The sequence below is a fragment of the Cervus elaphus genome, chromosome 4 (assembly GCF_910594005.1).
Source record: "Cervus elaphus chromosome 4, mCerEla1.1, whole genome shotgun sequence".
NCBI lineage: Eukaryota > Metazoa > Chordata > Mammalia > Artiodactyla > Cervidae > Cervus > Cervus elaphus.
Window position 1 is genome coordinate 64,853,948 of NC_057818.1, and position 27,667 is coordinate 64,881,614.

The 27,667-nt window shown below is 43.3% G+C and overlaps 1 protein-coding gene across 2 annotated transcripts; it reads right to left on the reverse strand.

Moving 5' to 3' along the window:
- Positions 1-772: 772 nt before the first annotated feature.
- NLRP9 (NLR family pyrin domain containing 9) lies at positions 773-25,862 on the reverse strand. Of its 2 annotated transcripts, XM_043897921.1 has the most exons (11): positions 25,583-25,862; positions 21,205-22,768; positions 15,790-15,951; positions 14,016-14,022; positions 11,664-11,686; positions 10,760-10,897; positions 9,341-9,511; positions 5,783-5,953; positions 3,431-3,601; positions 2,486-2,656; positions 881-1,113 (listed from the first exon to the last, which is right to left on the reverse strand). In XM_043897921.1, exons 1-11 carry the CDS (start codon positions 25,860-25,862, stop codon positions 981-983), a joined length of 2,991 nt encoding a protein of 996 aa, XP_043753856.1. In that variant the 3' UTR covers positions 881-980. The 2 variants fall into 2 exon arrangements, with proteins under 2 accessions (XP_043753853.1, XP_043753856.1); XM_043897918.1 differs by lacking the exons at positions 11,664-11,686; positions 14,016-14,022 and having other exon boundaries at positions 773-1,113; positions 10,760-10,927.
- Positions 25,863-27,667: the final 1,805 nt, after the last annotated feature.

Sequence of the window (27,667 nt, forward strand, 5' to 3'; positions counted from 1 at the left end):
AGAGAACTAGACAATGTTTAATGATGACAGTGAGGTACTGATGTATATTTGAAAAAGAAATATTAAACTGTGTGGGTACATTTGAAAAATATTGAACAATATAAAGAGAAATAAAATAAAATGACTGCTTTCTAATAAAAAAAAATGGAGTGGCATGTACTAATGGATAAGTAGATATTGAAATACACTTTTTTTTTTTTTTCAACTAAACCAGAAAACTCAAAGGAGACACAGACGTAACGAACAGACTTTTGGACTCAGTGGGAGAAGGCGAGGCTGGGATGAGTTGAGCGAAGATCACTGAAACATATACGTTACCATGTGTAAAACAGAAGAACCAGTGGGATTGGGGTGTGACCCAGGGCACCCAAGCCGGTGCTGTGTGACACCCTCGAGGTGTGGGGGGGTGGTGGGAGGGGGTTCAGGATGAGGGGGACACACATATACCTGTGGCCCATTCAAACTGATGTACGGCGGAAACCATCACAGTACTGTCAAGTAATTATCCTCCAATTAAAATAAATAAACTAAAAAAAAACACTAAATTTGGACAGACTCAAAGTGAAAGGTGTGGGTGGGATGTTAGATGTAGGGAATAAATTCTAAAATCTAGAGACACATCCTAGCAGCAGTTCTATGTCAGAAGTGTCAGACGATCATGGTTCCTTCAACCCCAACGTCCTACATCCCGAGAAATCTGGTAAGAAAATTAAAGTCATGCTTTCCCCAGTGTTTACGCATGTATTTTTTTTTCTTCTACACATTGCAAGGCAGGATAGGAACTTTAATGGGAGGTAGAGGACGTAGGCACAGACAGTCAACCCCACAATCGTATCACTAGAACACTGTGAAGGAAGAGCTCCCAAATCATCAACCGGCTCTGATGAACCATTTACATGACAGGGTGTGTCAGGAGGGGAGATGCCAAAGTGACCAAGCGGGACACCTTGGTGAGAAGATTACTCCAGGATGTGCCCTTGTCAGACAAGTACACCCCTGAGTCTGGCCTCGTCATTGGTCCAGAGATGGTGTGAAATGACGAGGTCGTGGTTCATCTCTTCCACCTGCGTCAGCATCATCTTAATCTCCTCATCATATGAAGATTTGTTCAGGCTGGGAAAATACAAATAGAGAAGCTATGTTGACTCGATACATGACTGCTGCCCTCTCTACACCCCGATGGCTAGTTCCCCTTCACTCTTTGCTGGGACAGTTGTGCAAAGGATGCACAAAATCCTTCCTAGAGACTAGGAAAGTGAGAAAGAAGGGTGTGAAGCATTTGTCCCTCCCCTGCAGGTCACCAGGGTCTTGGTACACAGAAGGCACTCAAATGTTCATTCTATGGAAGTCAGCTACACACACTCTAAATGCAAACATGATGTTCCTCGAACTTGTGGTTGCCAGAGGGGAAGGATGGAGGGAAGGGATAGTTGGGGAGTTTGGGATGGACATGGACACATGGCTGTATTTAAAATGGAGAACCAACAAGGGCCTATGGTAGAGCACAGGGAACCCTGCTCAATGTTATGCGGCAGCCTGGATGGGAGGGGGTTTGGGGGAGACTGGGTACGTGCGTATGTATGACTGAGTCCCTTTGCTGTCCACCTGAAACTCACACTTGTTAATCGGCTATACCCCAATACAAAATCCAAAGTTTAAAAGAAAAAAAAAAAGACATGATGTTCCAAACAATACTGACTGCTGCTCTTCAAGAAATGTACTTCTGTGTCAAGACGCTGCTCTCTCCTTGATGGAAACCCTCCTGGCTGTGAGCTGTGGTTGCACTTTTTTGGGCAAATTAAGTAGGAGATGGTGTTTTTAGTAAAGGAGTCATTCTTGCCTGGGGGTGATTCTGCTTATCAGGGGACATTTGACAACACCAGGAGCCTTTTAAAAAAAATTTCACAGGATAGATATGATGGGCATTCTTTTTAAAAGTTAATTAAAATTTTATTGAGATATACCTAACATACAACGTTATGTAAGGTTAAGGTTGCAACACATTGGTTTGATATGTTTATATACTGCAAATTGATTACCATCAGAGCGTTAGCTAACATCTCTACCAGATCACACAATCTCTCTCTTTTGGTGGTGAGAACAATTAAAATCTTGTCTCAGCATTTTGGGTTTTTTTTTTTTCTTGGTGGTTGAGGCTCATGCGGCTTGCAGGATCTCAGTTCCCTGACCAAGGATTGAAGCCGGGCCACGGCAATGAAAGCACAGAAGCCTAATCACCAGACCACCACGGAAGTGCCCAAAGCTTGTATTTCTGGTCATCATGTCTCAAAGGAGGTGCCCCAGGGAACGGAATGAGTGGGTCGAGACCAGAGACGCTTGACCAACATCCTGCGATGCACAGGACAGCCACCCCCAGCAAAGAAGTCTCCAGCCCAAATGTCAATGGTGCAAAGACTGCACAAACCTACGGTGGTCCCACCTCCCTCGGGGGTCACTCACCACCAAGGGAACAGCAAGCACTCACCCGAGCACTTGCAGGCTGCACTCCAGACTGACCAAGGCGTCACACAGCACCGCCGCCCCATCATAGTCCAGGCTGATCCATTCCAGGTTCACGCAAGCCAGCGATTTGCAGGCGGTGAGAGCCGAGGCCAGGTCCTCACAAGAGGCAGAGCTGAGCTCGCAGGTATCCAGCCTGCACAGGGGGACACACCGGCGTAAGGTGGGCTGGCATCCCCACCACCTGGAGGTGCCAAGGCCGCGCCTCTGAGAAGAGACGTTGCAGCCTGGGCAAATGGGTCTCACCTGGGGCACGCAGCGTGTCTGCAGACATCGGACGCATGCGAGGAGTCCTGCTAGCCTCCCGTGGGTGGAGGGAGGCCAGAGTTAAACCTCCCTCAATGCACAGGACAGCTCACTTCCCCACCCCAGCAAGAAACCACCCAGTCCTAGGGCTTCCCTGGTAGCTCAGTGGTGAAGAATACGCCTGCCAATGCAGGAGACGTGGGTTCAATCCCTGGTCCAGGAAGATCCCACATGCCACGGAGCAACCAAGTCCGTGAGCCACAACTACTGAGCCTGTGCTATCAAGCCCAGAATCCACAACTACTGATGCCTGTGTGCCCTGGAGCCTGTGCTCCACAAGAGAAGCCACTGCAATGAGAAGCCCGCACACTGCAGCTAGCAAGTGGGACCTGCTCACCCCCACTGGCCGCAGTCAGAGAAAGCCCATGCACAGCAATGAAGACCCAGAGCAGCCAAATAAACAAATAAAATTATATATATTAAAATGAAACCACTAAGTCCCGCATGTCAGCCCATGGCAAGCTGGAGCAAACCCTGGTTTCATGACTGGCATTTTACTTAACAGATTGTTTCAGAAACCCTTGCATCCCGTTCATCCCTGTCATTCTCCATCTTTTCTTCTTCTTGAAATAGGTAAGCTTTCCCACCATCCATGGACACTCACCCAAGGTTCTCTAATTTACACTTAGGATGCTTCAAAGCTTTACATAACTCTTTGGCACCAGCATCGTATATCTTATTGTTCCCTAGTTTCAGGGTTTTTAGTTTTTCACTGTGGATAAGAACAGTAGCGATGTCCACACAGCAAACAGAAGTGAAGCAGCAATTCATCAACCTGGAGGGAAAAAAAATACAAATGTATCTGATCCTGAGGTCCAATCTGTAATGGCTTCACTTATGTTCACTTATTCCTGTAAAGGAAGAAATACTCAAGTGTTCCTGAGATGATGATGATGGTGACGATGATGATCATAGAGATGACAGAGATGATGATGGTAAAGATAATGATGATAAAGATGATGATGATGGAGATGATGCCAGAGACGACGATGAGATGATGGAGATGATGATGATAAAGAAGACGATGGTGATAGAGATGACACAATGCAGTTCCTCCACTTCCTGCCCTCTGCCCAAACCTGGGCTCCCGGCATTCTCCTTCCTGCCCAGTCTCTCCCCTCAGGGACCTCTGCTCTTGCTGGTACTAATGCTCTTTATCCAAGGATCTGCTGAGTTACCCCCTTACTTCCTTCAAGTCTTTGTATACACAGCATGTTTTGGGATGGACTTCACTGAATATTTCACATAATTTGATATCCCCTCTGTGTCTCCTGTCTCCAAGCTCATGGCTCCTCACAGTATTGTGCCCCATTCACACAGTATGCAAGTGTGTATACAGAACATACAGGCACACATATGTACATATATGTACACATATGTGTAAATCTGTGCAAATCTGATAAACATGTATTCGTGTATGCCAGCATGTGGACACATGTATAGGTACATTTATACACACATACATGTCTGCTATGTACACATATGGAATATGTATAGAGTGTGTATATGTGTGTCTTCGTTCTCAAGCAGGAATGACTTTTGCTTCCTGCCCCCTGGGGGCACTAGGACGTGCCTGGGGATGTTTTTTTGGTTAGCTACCACCATCCTACAGGGCGTTGGACAGTCGTCCTCCACAGGAAAAGCAATCTAAGCCAAAATGTCAATAGCTGACATGCTGTTGTGTAGTCGCAAAGTTGCGTCTGAGTCTTTGTGTCCCCATGGACTGCAGCACACCAAGCTTCCCTGTCCTTCACTATCTCCCAGAGTGTGCTCAAATTCTTGACATGTACACACTACTATACATGAAACAGGTAACTAATAAAGACGCACCATGCAGCACAGGGAACCTCTCAGAGCTCTATGGCACCCGGGTGGGAGGGAAATCCAAAAGTGGGGATACATGTGCACGCATAGCTGACTCACTCTGCGTACAGTGGGAACGAACACAGCATTGTAAAGCAAATATACTGTAATGAACATTTTTTAAAAAATAGATGAATGGTTAAAGAAGTTGTGGTACATATATACAATGGACTATTACTCGGCCATAAAAAGGAATGAATTTGAGTCCATTGTAATTAGGTGGATGAACCTAGAGCCTGATACACAGAGTAAAGTAAGTCAGAAAGAGAAAAACGAGGATCACATAATACATGCATATTTCTGGAATCTAGAAAAAATAGCACTGACGAGCCTATTTACACAGAAGAAATGGAGAAGCAGATGGAGAATGGCCTGGTGGACACAGTGGGGGAAGGAGACGGTGGTAGGGCGATTGACAAAGAATCCCTGACATATATACACTACCATTTACAAAATGGGCTTTTCTGGTGGCTCAGATGGGAAAGAATCTGCCTGCAATGCGGGAGGCCTGGGTTCAATCACTAGGTTGGGAAGATCCCCTGGAGGAGGACATGGCAACCCACTCCAATATTCTTGCCCGGAGAAACCCCATGGACAGAGAAGCCTGGCGGGCTACAGTCCATGGAATTGCAAAGAGTTGAACATGACTGAGCAATAAGCAAGCACAACATGTATAAATCAGACAGCTAGTGGGAAGCTGCTGGATATAGCGCAAGGAGCTCAACCTAGCGGTCTGTGATGACTGAAGGGGGTGGGATGAGGGGAGGAGGCTAAAGAGCAAGGAGATTATATATAAGTTATGACTTATTCACATTGATGTATAGCAGAGACCACCACAATACTTTAAAGCAATTATCCCGCAATTTAAAAAAAAAAAAAAACTTGAAGAGGTAGAGTAAAAAAAAAACAAAAACACATCTGTCAGCCTGGAAGCCCCAGAAGTATCAGGTAGGGTAACCATTGAGCCTTGCTTTTTTTTTTTTTTTAAAGAAGACATCATGCTCTTCCTCTCTTCCTGTTCCTTTCCCGGGCTGCCAAGAGCCAAAAATCAAAATCAAATACTGACATTCAAACAAACCCCAGCCAGGCATACCATAACTCCTGTAGGTTGCAGCTCGGGTGCTTCACTGATTCACACAAAGTTATCACTCCCTCATCTTTCAGGACGTTTGACCCCAGGTCGAGAAAAGTCAGGGATCTGTTGCACAGAAGGACTTGGGAGAGGTAGTCACAGGCTGCAGAGGTGAAGCAACAATGTGACAATCTGCAAAGACACACACATCACCCATCAACCTAAGCAAGTTCTATGTTCTCCTTCAGTCGCTCAGTCATGTCCTACTCTTTGCAATTCAGTGGACTGTAGCCCTTCAGGTTCCTCTGTCCATGGGATTTCCCAGGCAAGAATAATGGATTGGGTTGACATTTCCCTCTCCAGGGGGTCTTCCTGACCCAGGGACGGAAACTGAGTCTCCTGCATTGGCATGCGGATTCTTCACTACTGCGCCACCTGGGAGGCCCACATAAGCTTGATGGGGTAATCTTTTCATGAAACTACATGTAAAAACTTTCTTGTACTCTGTGGTCACTTAGAAAAATAAGACTATTAAAATGTGGAGCAGAGGTGACTTCCCCGAGGGTACAGTGGATAGGAATCCACCTGCCAATGCAGGGGACATGGGTTCGATCCCTGATCCGGGAAGATCCCACATGCCTCGGAGCAATGAAGCCTGTGAGCCACAACTACTGAGCCTGTGCCCTAGAGCCTGTGTTTGCAACAAGAGAAGCCACTGCTCACTGTAACTAGAGAAAGCCTGTGTGCAGCCGTGAAGACCCAGCGTGACCAAAAATAAATTTAAAAAAAGTTAACATGTGTAGCAAGGGTAGAAACACAGAAGGATGTGGACGACAGGGTCCCAAACTGGGGGACAGAATCTCGGGATCCCAGCTCCAAGTCAGAGTACCGCCAGCTACATGACCTTGGACTAAATCTGTGCTCTGTGACACAGCATGTTCATTATTTATAATAGATAGATGACATCCTATTTCACATGTTCCCTTTGAAGAATGTTATTTTTTTTTAAATATGTGGTTATGAATTCTTGTCTACTCACTGTTGGGAATTTAAAAAATAAAGGGAAGCATAGAAGTTGCAACCAGGTAGATCAAGGCTGAATATGAAGGAAAAAAAAAAAGACTAAATAGGTCCCATGTGTATGTAGCTGGTTTAGCTGACACTTCACAAAGAATTCCAGACTTTCAGCAACGGCACATAAGCCAGATACCTGGAATTCCAACAGGAGATGGTCAAGTGGCAGGTAGCAGGTGGAAAGGGGCAGAAACCCACCCATGTGGGCAGGGGCTGCCCAGCCCACATGACCCCCCCAGCCCCCGCCCCCACCTCCCATCACCTGCCCGGCCGCTTCAGGGCATCTCAGGATGGCACCTCTGGCAGGAGGAATGGAAAGGTCTTTGATTAGCAAATGCCACTCGCTTGTGGTGGGTTTTCCCTTTCAGTTCTTTTATTTTTTGAGATCAGACAATAGACAGCTAATTAATATTTTGCTCAGCCAGTAAAGAATCTGCCTGCCATGTAGGAGACACAGGTTCAATCCCTGGGCTGGGAAGCTTCCCTGGAGAAGAGAATGGCAACCCACTCCAGTATTCTTGCCTGGAGAATCCCATGGACAGAGGAGCCTAGTGGGCTACAGTCCATAGGGTTGCAGAGAGTCAGACATGACTGAGCAAATAACACTTCACTTCGGTGAAATAAGCTTTCTCCAATACTTAAAGAAAATGTAAGGTTTTACAGACAGAGAAAGTGATATGTCGTATGATATCCCTTATGGGGAATCTAAAAAGAAATGATACAAATGAACTTATGTACAAAACAGAAAGAGATTCACAGACTTAGCGAATGAACTATGGTCAGGTTGGAAGGGATAATGGGGGAGTTTGGGACAAACATGTACACACTGCTGTATTTAAAATGGATAACCAACAAGGACCCACTGTAGAGCACGGGGAACTCTGCTCCACGTTATATGGCAGCCTGGATGGGAGGGGGGTGTGGGGGGAGAACGGATACATGTATATGTATGGCTGAGTCCCTTTGCCATCCACCCGAAACTATCAGACCATTGCTAATCAGCAATAATCCAATACAAAATAAAAAGTTAAAAAAAAAGAAAATGTAAGACTTTAACAGTCACTTAATACAATCTCCAAATTTTCCATGACTCTACAATTATGCCTTCCCTAAATATCTCCACTTTCTGCCATTTTAAGTTATACTGAATTAATACCTTGCATCAAAAATTTTTGGACTTTCTAAGGTTTGTTATTAATAGACTTTTCATATGTTTTTTGATTTATTAGCCAATTGACTTTGCAAAAAACTTAATGCTTTCTATTATACTGTAAATTTGCCCATTTTGCAGAATTCTGACCTGGTGGAATATATTTTTAAAATCTGCGCATTTGTTTAAAATGATATTAAACATTTAAATACTAAAAATATTAACTATTTGGGGGAAAAAAAGGTTGAACATTACAGGGATGGAGTAAGGGCTGTAAGAGAATTTTTGTGCTATTTTTACAACTTTGTTCCAAGCCTAAAACTAGTTCAAAATGAAAAATATAGAAATAGGTTGAACATTTTTTTCCTTTTAAAGTTCCTAGTGACTTTCTTGCATCTTCAGTAGTCTTTCATTTTTAAGGAATAAAGATTCAAATTTAAAAACAAAAAAAAAGTTAAATGATGTATTTTATAGAACTCTTAGATAAACATATCCCACTTAAATTACCAGTTATTGAATACACTTTAATTCTATTTACTGAATAATATCAGGCAAGATTTAATAGACAAGTCCTTTCCTCTTCCAATATGTACTTTCTTTTGTGCCTCTAAATATTTCTTGGTCTAATCGTTATAGTTCAGAGTTTTCCTTTATTTTTTTAATAGTTTGGTTTTAATGTTTAAAGTTCCCAGAACTTATTTTAGTACTGACCTTTTTATAATCTAAAAAAATCATCTCAGTAATAATATTCTAGCCTTCTGCTATTGTAAATGCCACTTTGTGTGTGCATGTAATCCTTATGTCTATAGACACATACAGACCTGTGTACACACACACACACACAAGCTTTGTTTCTAGACTACCTATTCACTTCCATGCACTTGGGCAAGCTTGCTCCTGTCCCCCACTTTAAGGCATTCTTTTGAAGTTAACACTAAGTTTCTCCTGTGGCATCCCTACCCCCCCACCCCCCCACCCCCCGCCACCTGGGTAAATAGACAACCCTTTCTATTGCCACCGACAAAGAATCAGTTTGCTTTATAGAAACTCCAGGAAGAGGTGGGGACACTGGGGGTGAGGGGGAGGCCCAGTGATAACCGAGGGCGTGTGAAGCTCCACACCTGCATGTAACGAAATGAATCCCCCCCAGGCTCCCAGTATACCTACAGAAGCACCAACCGTCTTTATGATAACCAAGGCCCCAGGCTGGATGCTAAGAGCTCATCTTGCGTCTCTAGAATTCAACAATTCAACCTCAGGCGCCCCTGTGGGACAAGCCCACTTTGCTGGACCACAGTGTGGGGGGCAGTCTGCGTGCCGTGTCCCCCAGGCTCCCCTCCCCGACACCGACTCACAGCAGCGCCTCCAGGGCACAGTCTGGGCTCTTCAAGGCCTCACACAGCACCCGCACCCCATCGTCCTTCAGGGCGTTCTCTGACATGGAGAGAAGCTTCAGCTTCTTGTTGTGGACGAGAACAGAGGCGATGTCTTTGCAGGCTTTACCCGTGATGTCACACTTCCCCAGCCTGCGGGAGAGACGGGTGGTGGGGGTCAGCCGGGATGTTTACAGGGTGTCTGTGCAACTGGCCCTGAACCTCATCAGGGCATCTAATCCAGCACCTGCCAATTCCAGACTTTTTAAAAAGCAGAGGTAATCATGCGATTCTCCGCAAGAATTCCTGTTGCTTTCCACTCAAATTAGAAATGCTTTCAAATTGTAGTACTGGAGAAGACTCTGGAGAGTCCCTTGGACAGCAAGAAGATCAAACCAGTCAGTCCTAAAGGAAATCAACCCTGAATATTCATTGGAAGGCCTGATGCTGAAGCTGAAGCTCCAATACTTTGGCCACTTGATGCAAAAAGCTGACTCATTGGAAAAGACCTTGATGCTGGGAAAGATGGAAGGCAGGAGGAGAAGGGGATGACAGAGGATGAGATGGTTGGATGGCATCACCGACTCGATGGACATGAGTTGAGCAAGCTCTGGGAGATAGTGAAGGACAGGGAAGCCTGGTGTTCTGCAGTTCATGGGGTTGCAATGAGTCGGACTCAAGTTAGCAACTGAACAACAACAAAGCAAGCCTGTGTGTTCAAACAAATCTTACGCATGGACCCTTCCTCTCCCTCCTGATGAATCTTGACAGGTGAAATTAACCAAGTACACGTGATCCGTCAGTCATATTACTGGTGGAGAGAAGAGTATGTCTTCTTGGTGGGTTTAACAAGTTGTTTTTGTTTATTGCTATTTCTACTATTTCCCTTTGTTCTTCCTGCTGAAAAACAGACTGAGTCTGTTTAGAAATACCCCAATGAGGCTAAAGGCATCCCAGATAATTTTCAAGAGAAAGCAGTGATTTGTGGGAAATTACTTTCCCTCTATCCTCAATGGTATTATCTGCCAGATTCCAAGATGACATTTGTGATCATCCATAACCTTTCTCATTTTCTCATTTCTCTGTGACTGTCTTCAAGGAAAAAGAAACTGGAGTTATGGCTTTGGTAGGGTTGGTTGAGAGGAGAGTCAAGGAGAATCAGATAAGGCATCTGTGAGGTCACCCAAGTGAGCACAAAAGAAAAGATGGGACAGACCTTCTGAGAGGAAGGTTTGTGCTTAAGAACCCATCCATCCTCATCTTATTAGGAGGTCTGCTGATACGGAGATGGACGTGGGAAAACATGTTAGAGACAACGACAGGAAAGGAGATAGGTGTGTTGGATCTGCCGAGTTCACACAGGGAAAAATCTACATCATGGAGGAAAACCCCAAGACTTACATGAGTTCTTCTATGTTGCACATTGGGTGTTTCAGCGCCTCGCACAGCTTCCTGGCATCCATATGGGAGAGGCTGCTGCCATAGAGGTTCAGGTATTTCAAATGAGGGTTATGAAGAATGGCCTTAAAGAATTCTAGGCTATTTGCCAGATTCGAAGCAAAGTTACACCTACAAAAGACGAAGAGATACAGTAGCTCATGCAATGAAGTCCAAAGCAAGATACCTCTTACATAATTCTTCCTACTTTTTACGCTTAGGCTCCTAATTTTTTTTTAATATCCAGTTTGTTGTTGTTCAGTCACTAAGTCATGTCCAACCTTTTGCAACCCCATGGCATGCAGCACGCCAGGCTCCCCTGTCCTTTACTATCTCCCAGAGTTTGCTCAAATTCATGTCCATTGAGTAGGTGATGCTATCTAACCATCTCATCCTCTGCCGCCCTCTTCTCCTTTTGTCTTCAATCTTTCCCCGCTTCAGAATTTTTTCCAACAATTTGGCTCTTCTGGTGTGTGTGTGTGAGTTAAGTCACTTCAGTGTCTGACCCTGCGACTCCATGGACTATAGCCCACCAGGCTCCTCTGTCCATGGGATTCTCCAGGCAAGAATACTGCAGTGGGTTGCCATGACCTTCCTGACTCAGGGATTGAACCCATGTCTCTTATGTCTCCTGCACTGGCAGTCAGGTTCTTTACCAGTCGCGCCATCTGGGAAGCTGTCTTCTGGTTATTCCCGCCTATGAATTCTCTCTGGGATCTTCAGACATCAGGTGCTCAGAGGTCTCGTTTCTGCCTAGTCCCTCCGCTTCTGCATCCCACCACAGATATTATAAGGAAACCAGACTTAGCCCATGTTAAATTCTAAGCACCATATTTGTGCCTCTTTGCTCTCCTACATCTGGCAATACCTCCCATGTCCAAACAAGATTGTCTTCCGCAAGGAAAGGATCATTTCAATCTAAAATTTTTAAAGGGTTTTTTTTTTTAAGGAGACAATTTTTTCAAGTTTTCTTTAAAAAAAAAAATAAAACAAACTAAAAGGAGATGGTATATGTCCTGGTTAGAGAACCAGGCTCCTAACGTAGAGAAAACTGGATTCAAATATTTGCTTTTCTCCTGGATATTCTGAAGTTTGGGTAAATTAACTTAATAGTGGAGGTTCATCACAAAACAAATAGATCATGATGGTTCAGAAATTACCATTTATTGCACCCACCGATAGAGGAATGGATAAAGATGTGTTACATTCCATATACACAATGGAATGTTACTCAACCATTACAAAGAAATGAAGTAATGCCACTTGTAGCAACATGGATGGACCTAAGCAATGTCATACTGAGTGAAGTAAGTCAGAGGATGAGAAATATCGTATGACATCCCTTATATGAGGAATCTAAAAAGAAATGATACAAATGAACTTACTTACAAAACAGAGAGTCACAGACTTAAGAGAATGGACTTATGGTTGCCAGGGGGGAAGGGATAGTTAGGGACTTTGGGATGGACAGGTACACACTGCTATACTTAAAATGGATAACCACCAAGGACCTAGTACGGAGCACAGGGAACTCTGTTCAGTGTCATGTGGGAGCCTGGGGGGCAGGGGGCCTGGGGGGGAATGGATACGTGCATCTGTACGGCTGAGTCCCTTTGCTGTCCACCTAAAACCAACTCAACATTGTTAATCGGCTCTACCCCAATACAAAATAAAAAGTTCTTTAAAAAAAAAAACTCTAGGTATGATGACAACTCATTTCTGTGTACACTGTGAAGAGGAACTGTTTTCCTCATTTTGGAACCCCAGGATCCTTGGAAGGACATGCACATTTTCATTCATACCTTCACTCAGGTGGTCTCAGATACCTGGTCTCCTCCTTTACAGAGTCATCTGCCCCGTTTAAAATCAACAACCAATCTCTCAATTATAAGACCACTAGTCCTTGTTTTTCAATAAACTAGTATATACTGGAGAAGACTCTTGAGAGTCCAAGAAGATCAAACCTGTCAGTCCTAAAGGAAATCAACCCTGAATATTCATTGGAAGGACTGATGCTGAAACTGACGCTCCAATACTTTGGCCACCTGATGCGAAGAGCCGACTCATTGGAAAAGACCTTGATGCTGGGAAAGATGGAAGGCAGGAGAAGGGGACAACAGAGGATGAGATGGATGGGGATGGATGGCATCACCAACTGGATGGACATGAGTTTGAGCAAACTCTTGGAGATAGTGAAGGACAGGGGAGCCTGGCATGCTGCAGTCCGTGGGGTCTCAAAGAGTTGGACATGACTTTGTGGCTGAACAACAACCACTGAACTAATGTATGAGCAAGTCAGTCCCCTAGTTTATTTCTGACAGAGCTTCCAGAAGAAATAAAACAACAACACTGCGACAAGGTCCATTTTTTACTATCCACGCAGGATCTAGAGCAATTCATTTATGAGCCCGTTTCTTTCTGTGAAATGAATAAACCACGTCCAGAATGCAAGGATCCATACATTCACTCGACCTCAGTTTAAAGAGCGCCTGGAAAGCTCTGCATTTTGCTGGCTGCTGGAGACATCAGGGTAAACAAGAGAGAGATCTTTTCTCTTCATGGCAAATTAGTCAGAGAAACACTCTGTCTCAAGACCACCCCCAGCTGTGGTGGTCTTGGTATATAGGTTTTGGTATATAGCAAGAAGCCACACTTAAGCTGAAGGAGGAGTTAAATTTAGCTTGAAAGTGATAGCTTGCAGGGTTGAAGACAACAGGATGGCCTAAGGCAAACCAAGTTACTCAAAAGTGTCAGAGAAGGCCATCATCAAAAAATCTGAAAACTATCAATGCTGGAGAGGCTGTGGAGAGAAGGGAGTCCTCCTACACTGCTGGTGGGAATGTAAATTGGTAACAGCCACAAGGAGAACAGAAGGGAGATTTTAGGTTTTAACCTAAAAATAGAGCTACCATATGATCCAGCAATTCCACTCCTGGAAAGCCATAATTTGAAAAGGCACACGTACCCCAATGTTCATAGCACTATTCACAACAGCCAAGACATGAAAGGAAGCTAAATGTCCATCGACAGATGAATAGTTAAGAAGACATGGTCCATATATACAATGGAATATTACTCAGCCATAAAAAGAATGAAATCATGCCTTTGCAGCAACATGGATGGGCCTAGAGATGATCACACCCAGTGAAGTCATTCAGACAAAGACAAATACCATATGACATCACTCATATGTGGAATCTTAAAAAAAAAAAAAAGATACAAAGAAACTTATTAGCAAAACAGAAACAGGCTCACAGACTTCAAGAACAAAACTTATGGTTGCCAAAGGGGAAAGGTCAGGGGAAGGAATAAATTAGGAGTTTGAGATTAACACATACACACTCCTGTATATAAAACAGATCACCAACAAGGACCTACTATGCAGCACAGGGAACTCTCCTCGGTACTGTACGATGATCTGTATGGGAAAAGAATCTGAAAAAGGGTGGACACATGCATGTGCGCCTGTGTGCTAAGTTGCTTCAGTCCTGTCCAACTCTCTGTGGCCCCGTGGACTATAGCCCGCCAGGCTCCTCGGTCCATGTGATTCTCCATGGAATACTGGGGTGGGTTGCCATGCCCTCCTCAAGGGATCTTCCCAACTCAGGGATGGAACCTGAGTCTCTTATGTCTCCTGCACTGGAACACAGGTTCTTTACCACTAGCACCACCTGGGAAGCCAAGATACAGGTATATGCATGCATGTATGTATGTGTGTGTGTGTGTGTGTATATATATATATTTAACTAATTTTGCTATGCACCTGAAACTAACACAACATTGTGAATCAACTACAGCTCAATATAATATAAAAGTTAAATTTAAAAAATTACACAGAAAAAAGTACATTTCGGTACATGAAGGCAGTCTCTCCATTAGAGAAGCATCTCCTCTCCCTGACTTCTTAGCTGTCATAAAAAGCACTCTTTCTACCACAGAAAGAAAAGCATCAGAGAATTACTGGGACCTTCTCTATGCTTCTGGTATTTGTTTTGTAAAAAGGTCATGACGAAATTGTTGTAAGGGTTACAAGACAGAGGAGACGGTGCATATAAAGCAACCAGCTCAGGGCCTAAGAATTGTTCTATACACACTACCCATTCCGTGCTATTCTTACTGTTTTTCTCTTTTATGAACGTGAGGCTCTCTCACCCCCTGTCCTCAGCACCTTCCTCCACCTTTTCCTGGGAAACAGCTATTCTCGATCCCTCAGCATCCAAGCAAACATCACCAACTACCCGGACTATCCGCTCTTGGGCTCGCCAAGCAAGCTTTACGTCACAGTTAAAACATCTGTGACAGAGGAACTGAAATGCCTCAGCACAAACACATCGCTAGACCAAAACACACAGCTGTGTCACCCAGAGGTAACACCAAGTTTCCCGAAATGCCAATTCTGCTTCTGACACAAAACAAGAATTCTCTGGGCTTCCCAGGTGGCTCAGTGGTAAAGAACCTGCCTGCTAATGCAGGAGACGCAGGTTCAATCCTTGGGTTGCAAAGATCCCCCGAAGGAGGGCACGGCAACCCACTCCTGTATTCTTGCCTGGAGAATCCCATGGACAGAGGAGCCTGGAGGGCTACAGTCCACGGGCTCGCAAAGAGTCTGACACAACTGAGCGACTAAACAGCAACAACAACGATATTTTTCCAAGTCAGCATGAACTCCACAGCTAATCGTCTGCACACAAGTGAGCTGATGCCGTGGGAAGGAAGGTCTGGTTCTAGGGCCACTCACAGCAGAAAAAAAGAAAATCTGTCCTTTCTCATCCAGCCTCTGTAACCTGGCAACCCAGCTTCTTGGGCACATTCAGTCTTCACATCTCCCTGTTTGCCCAGTTTGTGTCTCACTCAGGGAAACGTCTTAAATAAAGGAAAGCGCTCAGAATTTGCTTTCGACACATGGGATTGTAGCTCGGGTTTTTTAAAGAAACCAGAGTGGGGAAAAATGACACCCTGCTATTGACTTAAGAACAGGTGAAGACCCGACTTACACGAACTTGCGGAGTTTACAGACAGGTTGAGACAGCGTCCTGCAGAGAACAGCCAGAGAGGGCTCGTCGAACTGACAGTTCTCCAGATTTAGCATCTCGAAGTCCTCGCTGGCGGTGAATGCTGAGCACAGATCCCGCCAGAGGGCGAGCTTCTCGATGGCACTGTGGGAAGACAAATACCATGATTCTCCCGTGTCTCCACTCAACCCACTCCTTAAACCGCTAAAAATAGGGCTTCCATCCCTGATGGCTCACTGGTAAAGAATCCACCTGCCAATGCAAGAGACAAAGGTTCGATCCCAGATCTGGGAAGATCACGTGCCTTGGGGCAACTAAGCCTGTGCACCATGACTACTAAGTCTGTGCTCCTGAGCCCACATGCTCTAGAGCCTGTGCTCTGCAACAAGAGAAGCCACCACAATGGGAAGCCCGCACACTGCAACTGGAAAGGAGCCCCTGCTTACTACAACAAGAGAAAGCCTGCAGGCAGCAAACAAGGACCCAGCAAGGCCAAAATAAATTAATTTTTTTATAAAGCCAAAAACAGAGTTGCCATACAATCCAGCAATCTCACTCCTGGGCATACATCTGGAAAAAACCAGATATATTCAAAAGGATATACACACTCTTAAGTTCTCTGCAGCACTGTTTACAATAACCAAGACATGGAAGCAACCAAAATGTTCATCAACAGATGAATGGATAAAGATGTAGTGTATATACATACACACAGACACACACAATGGAATATTACTAAGCCATTAAAAAGACTGAAATAATGCCATTTGCAGCAACATAGATAGACCTGGAGATTATCAAAGTAAGTGAAGTAAGTCAGGCAAGAGGAAGGCAAATATCATGGGATATTGCTTGTATGCAGAATCTAAAATAAAAATAATACCAATGAACTTAATTACAAAACAGAAACAGACTCACAGACTTCAAAAACAAACTTACTGCTACCAAAGAGGAAAGGTAGGAGGAGAGATAAATAAGGAATTTGGGATTGACATGTATACACTACTATATATGTTTGTTTCATTTATCTTTTTGATTCCACATATAAGTGAAATTGTACAGTATTTATCTTTCTCTGATTTATTTCACTAAGCATAATATCCTGCAGATCCATCCATGCCATCATAATTGGCAAGATATCGATTTTTATGGCTGAGTAATATTCTATCTACATTGCATCTTTTTACATTTATTTTTTAAGTAAAAGATAACTGCATTACAGAATTTAGTTGTTTTCTGTCAAACCTCAACATGAATCAGCCATAGGTATACATATGTCCCCTCCCTCTTGAACCTCCCTCCCATCTCCCTCCCCATCTCACCCCTCTAGGCTGGTACAGAGACCCTGTTTGAGTTCCCTGAGACCTACAGCAAATTCACAAACGCGCTAGCTATTTTACTTATGGTAATATAAGTTTCCATGTAACTCTCTCCATACATCTCACCTTCTGCTCCCCATCCCCGTGTCCATAAATCTGTTCTCTATTGTCTGTTTCTCCATTGTTGTTCTGCAAATAAATTCTTTGGTACCATCTTTCTAGATTCCATATATATGCATTAGTATACATATGTATATATATCAGATCTTCTTTATCCATTCATCTGTCAATGGACACCTAGGTTTTTTCCATACCTTAATAAGGCTGCTACAAACATTAGGGTAGATACAAAAGTCCTCATTATGGGCAAAATAATCTGTAACTATGTATGATGACAGATGTTAACTGGTCCTCAGTTGGTAAAGAATCTGTCTGCAATGCGGGAGACCTGGATTCAATCCATGGGTCAGGAAGATCCCCTGGAGAAGAGAATAGCAACCCACCCCAGTATTTTTGCTTGGAAAATTCCATGGGCCAGAGGAACCTGGCAGGCTGCAGTCCATGGGTCACAATGAATGGGAAACAAATGAGCAACTAACATTTCCACTTTTCATGTATGGTGAAAGATATTAACTAGACTTACTGTGGTAACCATTTCACAGTATATACAAATATTGCAAATTATGCTGTACACCTGAATCCAATATAATTGTTGTATGTCAATTATACATTTTTTTTGGCCATGTCACCCAGCATATCAGATCTTAGTTCCCCAATCAGGAATCAAACCCATGTCCCCTGCAGTGGAAGCATGGAGTCTTAACCACTAGACCACTAGGGAAGTCCCTCAATTATACATTAATTTTTTTTAATGACAGTGAAAGAGGGTATGTGTTTGAGAGCTAAAGTGTGAGCTGGGAGCCTGAGCCTGATGAAAGAATGCAAGTTAAAATCAGCCCAGGGATGCAAGGATTCTTCAACATTCACAAATCAATCAATGTGATATACCACATTAACAAATTGAAAGATAAAAACCATATGATTATCTCAATAGATGCAGAGAAAGCCTTTGACAAAATACAACATCCATTTATGATAAAAACCCTCCAGAAATCTGTCATAGAAGGAACATACTTCAACATAATAAAAGCCATATATGATAAACCCACAGCAAACATTATCCTCAATGGTGAAAAATTGAAAGCATTTCCCCTAAAGTCAGAAACAAGACAAGGGTGCCCACTCTCATCACTACTATCAACATAGTTTTGGAAGTTTTAGCCACAGCAATCAGAGAAAAAAAATAAATAAAAGGAATCCAAATTGGAAAAGAAGAAAAACTCTCACTGTTTGCAGATGACATGATCCTCTACATATAAAACCCTAAAGACTCCACCAGAAAATTACTAGAGCTAATCAGTGAATATAGTAAAGTTGCAGAATATAAAATTAGCATACAGAAATCCCTTGCATTCCGATACACTAACAATGAGAAACCAGAAAGAGAAATTAAGGAGACAATTCCTTTCACCATTGTAACAAAAAGAACAAAATACTTAGGAATAAATCTACTTAAAGAAACAAAAGATCTATATATAGAAAACTATAAAACATTGATGAAAGACATCAAAGAGGACACAAATAGATGGAAAAATATACCATGTTCTTGGATCAGAAGAATCAATATAGTGAAAATGAGTATACCACTCAAAGCAGTTGATAGATTCAATGCAATCCCTATCAAGCTACCAATGGTATTTTTCAGAGAACTAGAATAAATAATTTCATAATTTGTATGGAAATACAAAAAACTTTGAATAGCCAAAGCAATCTTGATAAAGAAGAATGGAACTGGAGGAATCAACCTGCCTGACTTCAGACTATACTGCAAAGCTACAGTCATCAAGACAGTATGGTACTGGCACAAAGACAGAAATATAAATCAATGGAACAAAATAGAAAGCCCAGAGATATATCCACACACCTATGGACACCTTATCTTTGACAAAGGAGACAAGAATATACAATGGAGAGAAGACAATCTCTTTAACAAGTGGTGCTGGGAAAATTGGTCAACCATGTGTGAAAGAATGAAACTAGAACACTTTCTAACACCATACACAAAAATAAACTCAAAATGGATTAAAGATCTAAATGTAAGACCAGAAACTATAAAACTCCCAGAGGAAAACACAGGCAAAAGCCTCTCTGACATAAATCACAGCAGGATCCTCTATGACCCACCTCCCAGAATATTGAAAATAAAAGCAAAAATAAACAAATGGGACCTAATTAAGCTTAAAAACTTTTGCATAATGAAGGACATGATAAGCAAGGTGAAAAGACAGCCTTCAGAATGGGAAAAAATAATAGCAAATGAAACAACTGACAAAGAATTAATCTCAAAAACATACAAGCAGCTCTTGCAGCTCAGCTCCAGAAAAATAAATGACCCAATCTAAAATTGGGCCAAAGAACTAAACAGACATTTCTCCAAAGAAGACATATAGATGGCTAACAAACACATGAAAAGATGCTCAACATCACTCATTATCAGAGAAATGCAAATCAGAACCACAATGAGGTACCATCTCACGCTGGTCAGAATGGCTGCTATCCAAAAGTCTACAAGCAATAAATGCTGGAGAGGGTGTGGAGAAAAGGGGACCCTCTTACACTGTTGGTGGGAATGCAAACTAGTACAGCCACTATGGAGAACAGTGTGGAGATTCCTTAAAAAACTGGAATTAGAACTGCCATATGACCCAGCAATCCCACTCCTGGGCATACACACCAAGGAAACCAGAATTGAAAGAGACACGTATACCCCAATGTTCATCGCAGCACTGTTTACAATAGCCAGGACATGGAAGCAACCTAGATGTCCATCAGCAGACAAATGGATAAGAAAGCTGTGGTACATATAGACAATGGAATATTACTCAGCCATTAAAAAGAATGTATTTGAATCAGTTCTAATGAGGTGGATGAAACTGAAGCCTATTATACAGAGTGAAGTAAGTCAGAAAGAGAAACGTGAATACAGTACACTAACACATATATATGGAATTTAGAAAGATGGCAATGATGACCCTATATGCAAGAGAGCAAAAGAGACACAGATGTAAGGAACAAACTTTTGGATTCTGTGGGAGAAGGAGAGGGTGGGATGATTTGAGAAAATAGCACTGAAACATGTATATTACCATATGTGAAATAGACCACCAGTCCAGGTTCGATGCATGAGACAGGGTGCTCAGGGCCAGTGCACTCGGATGACCCTGAGGGATGGGATGAGGAGGGAGGTGGTAGGGAGGGTCAGGATGGGGGGCACATGGCTGATTCATGTCAATGTATGGCAAAACCACTACAATATTGTAAAGTAATTAGCCTCCAATTAAAATAAATAAATTTATTTTTAAAAAATAAATAAAATCAGCAAAGAGAAAAGACACATAAGCAAAATCTGGAGGAAATCAGGCACAATCTTCTAAGTGTGCCTTCCCAGTGGAATTATCAGGATATGCTAAAATGCTATGGAGGTGTGTTGGGGTTGGGGGGGAAGCATTGTTCTGGCAACAATAAAAACTGCTTACCATTCAACCTGACATTGGCCCTATGAAGTAAGATGCTGACCCTTGTTTATACAGATGGAAAAACTGAAGACTCACAGTTCATGGTCACAACACTAGCAAATAGCAGTGCAAGGACTCAAACCAGTGTCTCTTTGACTACAAAAGTCACATTTTTTTAAGTACAAAAGTACAATGGTTTATGAAATACCCACTGGGGGCTGGAAAGAAAGTGAAAAGTGAGGGTTAGTTGCTCAGTTGTGTCTGACTCTTTGCAACCCCATGAACTGTAGCCCACCAGGCTCCTCTGTCCATTGAATTTCCCAGGCCAGAATACTGGAGTGGGTAGCCATTCCCTTCTCCAGGGGATCTTCCCAACCCATGGATCAAACCCGGGTATTCTGCCCTACGGGTGGATTCTTTACCATCTGAGCTACCAGGGAAGCCCATCTGGGACTGGCACAAATATGGCATGTAGGAGAGAGGGAATTAATACATGGACTTACTTTGAGATGTATCCTGACTCATCTGGGAAGACATGTTCCATACACAGGTGAAATTTCTGCAGACTATGGCAATGTCTCAGACAGGCTGCACATATTATCAGCTCCTCTTTGGTACCAATATAAATGTCAATGTCTTTGAAGAAATTCACCACTTGGGCTACAAATTCTGGGTCCTGGGTCTCAAACAAACAATTGAACAATGCCTGGAAACTCATCATGACATTATTGGGGTCATACTGACTTAAAGTGTCAAGGCTCTGTGTTATTTCCTGCTTTATCTCTTTGGACAGTGGAAAACCAAAGGATGTCTCCAGCCTGTGGGTCATCCTTTCAGTTGAGAACACAAACAGGAATACCGCTGTCCAGGACAAGTGGGAGTAGTGTTCGCCCACAGCCCTGGTGATGAGCTGGGTCACATTTCCAATGACCGAGTGAGGTGGGTCCTTGGGTCGTTTGAACATGTAGAACATGGCGGCGCAAAATTCTTGGATACAGGTATGGATGAAGGCAAGGCAGTCACCAGTCCTGTGAAGAAGTTTCATATCTAACCACATCGAGGTGTCCGATTCGGACACCCCGTTCCTCCTGAGGTCCCCGGGGCAAAACAGGAACGTGCGAGTCCACATACCCTCAGCAGCCAAGGTACACAGGCTTTTCAGACAGGCTCTTCTCTGCTTCAATGGACAGGTCTCACTTCCTGATTTGAACACTTTCGTGAAGAAAGACACATACAAAGCAGTGATGGTTTCAGAGTCCAACTCCAGGTCTTCTCCTTTCTCCAGCTGACACTTCAAGCCGGTACAGACTAGCCAACAGAGAAAGGGGCTCTGGCACAAGATGAAGAGTGAGCTCCTCTCCCTCACAAAACTGAAGGCTCTCGAGGATGCATCCTTCTCCCGGAAGTAATGGGAGAAATACAGCTTCCTTTGGCGCTCAGAGAACCCCAAGAGAAAGATGCATTTCATGTGCTTCAACAAGGAGTAGTTTTTCCTCACCCCCATCTTGCTGAGGGCGAGGAGCAGAGAGCATTCTGGGAGCATGCGTTTCTGCAGCAGGCTCCGCAGGACAACCTGCATGGAATGTGGCTGCTCCCAGTCTTCACAGAGGTCGGTGTTGCAATCCAAGTCAAACTTCAGTTCCTCCACGCCATCCAAGATAAAGAGGATTCTCTCTGGCTGGGAAAAGACGTCTTCAATGGGCTCCGAAGACTCAGGCCAGTCCCTGGAGAGCAGCTCCACCAGGCTCATGTCCGTCACACCATTCATTTCACGGCCCGTGAGGAAGAAGACAAACGAGAACCTGTCCCTCCATAGGTTTCCCTTGGCCCACTCCAGCATCACTTTTCTCAGAAAGGTTGTTTTTCCAATCCCTTCAGGACCGTGCAAGATCACAGTGGGTGAGAACTCTCCAGGCTTGAGGGTGGCAAGGTAGGCAGCATTCAGTTGTTCATACTCACTCTTTGTGGTCTCTTTGTAGAAATCTTCAGGAACCAGAAGGCAGGGCTCCTTCTCCCACAGGACTTGGAATTTCTGCTTCATGTGGCTTCTATATGGGTTTATCTTCTCTGAATTAACAGGGACAGAAGACAATTTAAAAAAAAATACACCCCATATTTGGTACTGAGAACAAACCCTATGGATTTACTCAAACACATGTGCAAAGACTGATGTATGCCCATGGGGGAGGGACCAGGCTCATAAACTTTGGGGTTTTTTTCTTATTTATTTTTATTGAAGTATAGTTGACGTACAATGTTGTTAATTCCTATTGTACAGCAAACTGATTCAGTTATACTTATATATAGCCATCCTTTTTTAATATTCTTTTCCATTATGGCTTATAGGATTTTTTTAATTGGAGGGTAATTACTCCATAATGTTGCGTCATTTTCTGCTGTACAACAATGTGAATTAGTTCTATGTATACATATATCCCCTCCTCTTGAGCCTCCCTCCCACGCCTCCCATCCCACCACTCTAGGTCATCACAGAGCACCACGCTGAGCTCCTTGTGCTACACAGCAGCTTACCACTAGCTATCTGTTTTATACGTGGTAGTGTGTACATGTCAGTGCTACTCTTTCAATTCATCCCACCCTCTCCTTCTCCCAACGTGTCCTAAGAACCTAGGAATAAAACTATCATATGACCCAGAAATCCCACCGCTGGGCATAGACCTAGAGAAAAACATAATCCCAAAAAAAAAAAAAAAAATCTACCCCAGATTTTACACAGAATATGGACACCTGGGGATTACACTTCAAACTAGGAGAACACTATCTGCCCAGTCAAGAATTCATAAGCACTGCTATTTATTTAGGGATTCCATGATGGCTCAGCAGCAAAGAACCCACCTGCCAATGCAGGAGACATGGGTTCAATCCCTGGGTCAGAAAGATCCTCTGGAGAGGGAAATGGCAACCCACTCCAGTATTCTTGCCTGGGGAATTCCATGGACAGAGGAGCCTGGTAGGCTATGGTCCATGGGGTCACTAAGAGTCAGACACAACTGAACATGCATGCATGTATAAAACAGACAACCGGCAAGGACCTTCTGCATAGCACAGGAAACTTTACTCATTATTTTGTAATAACTTATAAGGGAAAAGAATGTGAAATATATATACCTTACATAATTTATGTACTATATAATATTTATGTATATCGTGCATTATAATACATAATACATAAATTATATGTCAGGACGATCCCCTGGAGGAAGAAATGGCAACCCACTCCGGTTTTCTTGGCTGGGAAATCCCATGGACAGAGGAGCCTGAAGGGCTACAGTCTATGGGGTTGCAAAGAGTCGGACACAACTTAGCCATGAAACAACAAATTATTACTAATATATTTAATGTATAATATAAATTATATATTATATCACTTGGCTATACTTCTGAAACTAACACAACATTGTAACATTATAAATCAACAATAATTCCTTTTAAGAAATCATAATAAAGCCATGAAAACAGATAAAAGAGAATCTTGAGAGCAGAAGAACAAAATATAAAGAAATATTGGAAGAGTTTCCATGTTCATGAATTCCAATTTAAGATCAAACACTCACTCAAAAATAAATTTAAATATATGTGTGTATATATATATATATAAAAAGAGAAAAAAATTAATGGGTGATTTATCTGGTATTTTGTCACTTTGTTTGCCAGGATTTACGACTCAACTGTTCTTATTCTCTGAGGGAAAGAAAATGGCATACTCGTCCAGAGGAGGATGTAAAGCCCTTCAGTGAGTCAAAAATAACTGGTCCTGAGTCAGTTGTGTCCCTTTTGGAAACGTCATCTAACATGAGGGGACACTGTTAGGTCTGCATTTTTCTCATTTGCAAACCTCAGAGTCATGGTAAAAATAAAACGACATCACACATGAAAAGTATTTCCTGTGGGGGCAGGGGTATCTGCTCTCTATTTCCTCATCTTAGGATTCTGCTAGTTTCTTGTGCCAGTCTGGTGAAAAATATGTGACCCGTATGAAAGAATATAAAAAAGAGTGGACACGTGTACATGTATAATTGAGTCACTTTGCTATAAGCAGACACTAACACAACATTGCAGGTCAACCCTACTCCAATAAAAAAAAAATATTTAATCAAAAAAAGGGTGGAGAGGGTGGAACAAATGGAGAGAGTAGCATGAAAACATATACACTACCAGGTATAAAATAGGTAGCCAATGAGAATTTGCTGTGTGATGCAGGGAACTCAAACTTGGGGTGTGACAACCCAGAGGGGTGGGATGAGGTGGGAGGTGGGAGGGAGGCTTAAGAGGAAGGGGACATGTGTATACCTATGGCTGATGCATGTTGATACATGGCAGAAACCAACACAGTTCTGTCAAGCAATCATCCTTCAATTTAAAAAAATAATTAAAAAAATATTTTAAGAAAAAGGGGGAGGGTGGGTCAGAAGCATCATGGAATTCCATCTCAGCAGTCCTGGTGACACAGACACTAAGCCCCAGGCGCTCAGTCGTGTCCGACTCTTTGCAACCCCATGAACTGTAGCCCGCCAGGCTCCTCTGTCCAGGGGATTCTCCAGGCAAGAATACTGGAGTGGGTTGCCGTTTCCTTCTCCAGGGGATCTTCTAAACTAGCAGTGACTCAGCTTGGAACAGAAAAATGAGGAGAAGACACTTAGATTAATGGTCTGAGGACATTATTCAACCACTCTGGCCCATCAATGACCAGAGTTGGCTTGCAATTCTACTAATTTCCAAGGGTCCTACTGACCCCTACCACATTCTCAACAGATGGAGGCATGGCTGCTAACTCAGTAACGATGCAACCTTCGTTAGAAACTCCCAGTAAACCAGCCACCCCGGTGGGTCCCAGCCCCCCATCCCTTCCAGGACACTTACGTCGGATCTCGTTCTGAGCCTTCTTCCAGAGATCAGCCCGACTTATCTGAAGAAACAGACTCAGGGTCACGTCCCAGGCCAGTTTTCCCGGGTAATGCTTGCTCAACAGCTTTGACACATTTTCTCGTGAAGCCTTCTTTAGCTCGGTCCACGGGATGGGCTTGAGTTTGAATTTCAGAGGTTCTTGCTTGAGGAGCTCCTTAAATTTCCAGAACTCTTCCTTTTTGAGCTCCTCCAGGTACCACAACAGGCCAAAGTCAGAAAAAAAATATTCGGCCATCTCGTCATGGGATTGCGGAGCTGGACTTCTCCAGCCGTGGGGAAAGGGGGAAATTCTCAAAAAGAAGCAATAGGTGATATGATACCTGGGAAGAAGGGTGTCATGATGAAGTTAAAACTCAACAGATGTGGATATTGTATCATGCATTTCTTGTTTAAAATCTATCTTCCCAGCTTCACTTGGTGGGGAAGTACCCCATCCTTTCTCAACATTCCAAAACCACGTATATGAATTCAGTGCTAGCAACTGAAAATGTGGCTGATACTAAATCAAGTTCCCTGGACTGCAAGGAGACCAAACCCGTCAGTCCTAAAGGAAATCAACCCTGAATATTCACTGGAAGGACTGATGCTGAAGTTCCAATACTTTGGCCACCTCACACAAACAGCCAACTCATTGTAAAAGACCTTGATGCTGGGAAAGATTGAGGGCAGGAGGAAAAGGGGGTGACAGAGGATGAGATGGTTGGATGGCATCACCGACTCAAGGGACATGAATTAGAGCAAACTCTGGGAGATAGTGAAGGACAGGGAAGCCTAGTGTGCTGCAGTCCATGGGAGGGAAGATTGTTGTATGGCAGAAGCCACAAACATTGTAAAGTAATTATCCTCAAATTAAAAATAGAAATAAGAATACAAATGGAAGTCTGTGATGCTTTGTTAGCATTGTTTGTTTCATGTAGGCAAGGGTCAGCCTAAAGATGTGTTGTTAAAGTAAAAATCGGAACTACCTGGGTGGGGGGTGGGGGGGTGGGGAACAGGTAAACACCAGCAAAAAAGAAGTTGAGAAACATGGAGATTTAAAGAGGGAAAGTGCTGGATACACAACCTCTCTGTGAATTTAAATGCTTTTCATTTTAGTTCATCCTTGCCAAAACAAAGCGGGGGAGACCTGGCCATTTCTGGTACCCCTCCCTCTTGTTCTTTAAGCACCCCTCGACCTACAGTAAGCTCTGAGTGGAAAATGAAGGAAAAGAAAGAACAGCGATAAGACCTCCTCACCCAGTCTGGTCCCTGGTCCTCCTGACCGGCACCCATCTAGGAGCAGCTGTAGAGACTGAGGCGTAAAGGCTGTGCCTGCTCCTGATTGGTCACAAATCTCTCTCTTCCCATTGGCTGGCGTGGCTCTTGATTGACGAGTCTCAGAAGGTGATGGGAAACCGGCCTTGTTTTTCCACCTCAGGTGTGAATGATGTTGCTTCAGAAGTTGCTGGCTCCTGGATATTCCTATGAAGCTGTTCACAGTTCTCTTTCTACCATCTCATCACTGGGCTTCTCTGAACAGTGTTCTCTCACTACCGTTGATGGAAAATGCGGAGACTGGTGTCGGGAACCTTCCGCTCATCCTGAGTGTCTAACTTCTCCGACACTGTGTGCTTCCCAAGGGAGCCTACGGTGTGTGTCCTCTCAACTTTCATAGCAGCACCTAGATGAAGCATTCGGATATTAGGAAATCAACGAATATTCCCGAGTAAACTAGCTCTAGATGGAAACGGCAGAAATTAGAATTTGCAAATATCTGTTTCTATTGTGATAAGAATACTGCACGTGAGACCTGCAATCTTAAATGGTTTATTTATCTATTATTTATTGAATTTTTGGCCACACCCCTTGGCATATGGGATCTTAGCTCCCTGACCAGGGATTGAACCCACAACCTCTGCATCAGAAGGTGGAGTCTTAACCACTAGACCGCCAGAGAAGTCCCACTCTTACATATTTAAGTGTCTGACGCAGTATTGTTGACTATAGGCATGTTTTGAACAGCAAAACACTGGAACTCATCTCCCATAACCAACAGTTTAT

Coding starts and splice junctions, on each gene's coding strand:
- NLRP9 (XM_043897918.1), bottom strand. CDS start 25,862: ATGGCCGAATATTTTTTTTCTGACTTTGGCCTGTTGTGGTACCTGGAG. Junction 22,769..25,582: donor GGCTCAGAACGAGATCCGAC/GTAAGTGTCCTG, acceptor CTGTTAATTCAG/AGAAGATAAACCCATATAGA. Junction 5,954..9,340: donor TGTGCCCTGGAGGCGCTGCT/GTGAGTCGGTGT, acceptor GTGTCTTTGCAG/ATTGTCACATTGTTGCTTCA.